Source organism: Tachysurus vachellii, chromosome 18 (genome assembly GCF_030014155.1).
Source record: "Tachysurus vachellii isolate PV-2020 chromosome 18, HZAU_Pvac_v1, whole genome shotgun sequence".
Lineage (NCBI taxonomy): Eukaryota > Metazoa > Chordata > Actinopteri > Siluriformes > Bagridae > Tachysurus > Tachysurus vachellii.
In genome coordinates this window covers 19765263-19767814 of record NC_083477.1, presented here as the reverse complement: position 1 = coordinate 19767814, position 2552 = coordinate 19765263, and the positions used below count along the sequence as shown (strand labels likewise).

General features: G+C 36.8%; 1 protein-coding gene across 1 annotated transcript; it reads right to left on the bottom strand.

The window, feature by feature from the left end:
- Positions 1-750: 750 nt before the first annotated feature.
- Positions 751-2172, bottom strand: LOC132861389 (aerolysin-like protein). Its single transcript, XM_060892897.1, has one exon. It carries the CDS (start codon positions 2132-2134, stop codon positions 1184-1186), a length of 951 nt encoding a protein of 316 aa, XP_060748880.1. The 5' UTR covers positions 2135-2172; the 3' UTR covers positions 751-1183.
- Between the last annotated feature and the right edge of the window lie 380 nt (positions 2173-2552).

The following is a 2552-nucleotide window of genomic DNA, read 5'->3' as shown; positions in this document are numbered from 1 at the left end:
AGATCCTCCTGCTTCTGCTCAGCTACTATGATGAGAAGGAGGAGTCCATGTTCTTCCATGTAGAAGATACAGTAGATGTCTGGCAGAAGAGGTCCAACTGGAGCAAGTGCCTCTGACCTCTGCTCTCATTGTCTGTGGTAAGTCTGTTTTTGTTTTTTGTTTTTTTCAATCTTTTTTTATTTCACTGTTAATAGAATTTGTCATGTGAGTGCAGAGCTTATTGATATAACCTGTTAAATAATTTGTTCTTAGCACAGGAACACTTTGGGGACATACTGTACACATGGCTGTGATGTCCAGGTGACCTGTACATTAAACAGCTACAGAGAACTTGGATAAAGTTAAGCAGCTACCAGTAACATGTGTCACTAATATTGACATATGCACAGCATGGAACAGTGTGTTATGTAGTAGATGTTATGGCCAAAGTCTAAAGTAATAGATAATAATTATAGTGGAGAAAGTGTAGAAGTATAGAAAAAAATTACTTAAGTCAAAATAATAACATTAATTAGTTTAAAAGTGCTCAAGTAGTGTATGAGTGTTTGTTTACCCCAGCATATAGACTTGAAGCAGACCTTTTGAAGGTTTTAAAACTCGAACAGGAAAACTGTTTAGTGATAGTGCTCAGGAAGAATCTAGAATAATACATAATTATGGACAAAATGAGTCAGAACATTGGATTCAATTAAGATGGATTTTATTAGTGGAAATCATAACAGATTATAATCTGAATGTCAAAGTCCAGTTATTACACAAAGCTACAGTCAAATTAAATAAAAAAAAACCTGAAATGAGATGTTTATTTATTACTCAAAATGTTTTGTAAAGATTTATTTTATTAATCAGCAAAATGTGGCTTTGCACCATTTGAAGACCAGCAGAATAAATCAAATCACTGTTTTCATTGGTTTCCAGATTTTGAAAAAATCAACTAAAAAAATCACCCATTCCACCAAATGCAGGATAAACATGAACATGCAAGATCATATAAGTCACAGCTGGACTCCAGTGTTCCACACACACAGCTCCAGTCAGCAAGAACTTTACTGAGATACTGAGTACAGTGATACATAATGCACAAAATACGTCCCATACATCTGTAACATTGATTATTAAACATTATCAAATATGAGAACACATTTTGTAGTTAAAATATTTATAGAATTGAATTCAAAGCTTGTTAGGCTGCACCAAGCATTTTGTTTGATTCATTCACAACCACTTTTCCATCAGTGTAAGCGACACCCTTGTAGGTTCCACTGGTTTTTAATTCCAGCACCCTGCCATTATGGCAGGTAATCTTCATGATGCCAGTGAATGGGAGGTCAGTTGCAGCCTGGCCAAGTGTGATGTGCACATCCACGGTTTTACCTGCAGGAACTTTAACAGGAAACGTGAAGTGCTCCCTTTTCTCTTCACTGGTCTCTGAAGCATATGTACTTTCAACTCCAATAGTTAATTTAAAACTTGATTTCAAATCCACAAGCTGTGGAATTCCTGCATTTACTTCCAGGCCGTATACGTATTCCATATTTCCTTTAACAGACCAGGAGGATTTTTTGGTGATTTTATCGGTTTTCTCAATTTTGTATTCTTGATTTTCAGAAGTGCTGTTATAGTAGGACATGGATTCAATTTCTCTATCAGCCACTTTGGGTATCACATCATGAATAGTAGGATACACAACATCGGTAAGCTGAGCAGACTTTACGGATCTGATGAATATGAATCCAAAGCGATCAATGTCCCTACCTGAACGTCCTTTGATCCCAATGCAGATCCCAAAAGCAACATCAACTGAAACTTCTGGATTCAGCCTCCCATTTTTCAATATTGCAAAAAATTCTCGGGATTGACTTGTCTTGAATTTGATTGCACCCAGACGTGTACCATCTTGATTTGGCCAAAGTGAAAGAGAGGTGAAATACTCTCCATTTTCAAATGTAAACTCTTTTATATTCCCAGCAGGCCTACCAAACTGCTCGGACCGGCCATCTGTAAGCCACACCTTCACGGCTCTTAACGTGTTGTCATCTTCCCAAACCTGGATCTTTTTCAGCATGCTTCCAGTATCATTGCCATTAAAATTGAAAGCATTTCCTCCCTGACCTCCAACTTCATAATCTGCCATGCTGTTGTTCTTAATCTTGAAAAGCAAACAGACTTTGAGAAATTAACAAGTTAAAATGGAAAATAATTCTTTTGGAAAAGACATGTTTTGTCAAATTTTGGTTGAAGATAAGCATGATATACAGATGATATTTTCTGATTCAGCACACAAAGTTTAATCAACCAACTGTATCTTTAGATGCCAGTTTAATACTGACACAGGCTAGCATATGAGGCTGAAACCTTTGACTTGTGTAAGTTCTGACTTGTTATTTTGGAAAGTTTTATCGTGTATGACCCTGCCTTGAGTTTTGCTAAAGAGACCCAATTGCAGGGATAACATAAAAAAAGGGGGTTAATTTAGGGGGAGGAAAATAACAAAGGGCTAGAAACACTAGGAAACCGAAAAACACAGGAACAGGAACACAAGGACTCAGCAA

Bases quoted from the DNA above. Each gene is read 5' to 3' on its own strand.
- LOC132861389 (XM_060892897.1), bottom strand. From the start codon at position 2,134: ATGGCAGATTATGAAGTTGGAGGTCAGGGAGGAAATGCTTTCAATTTT.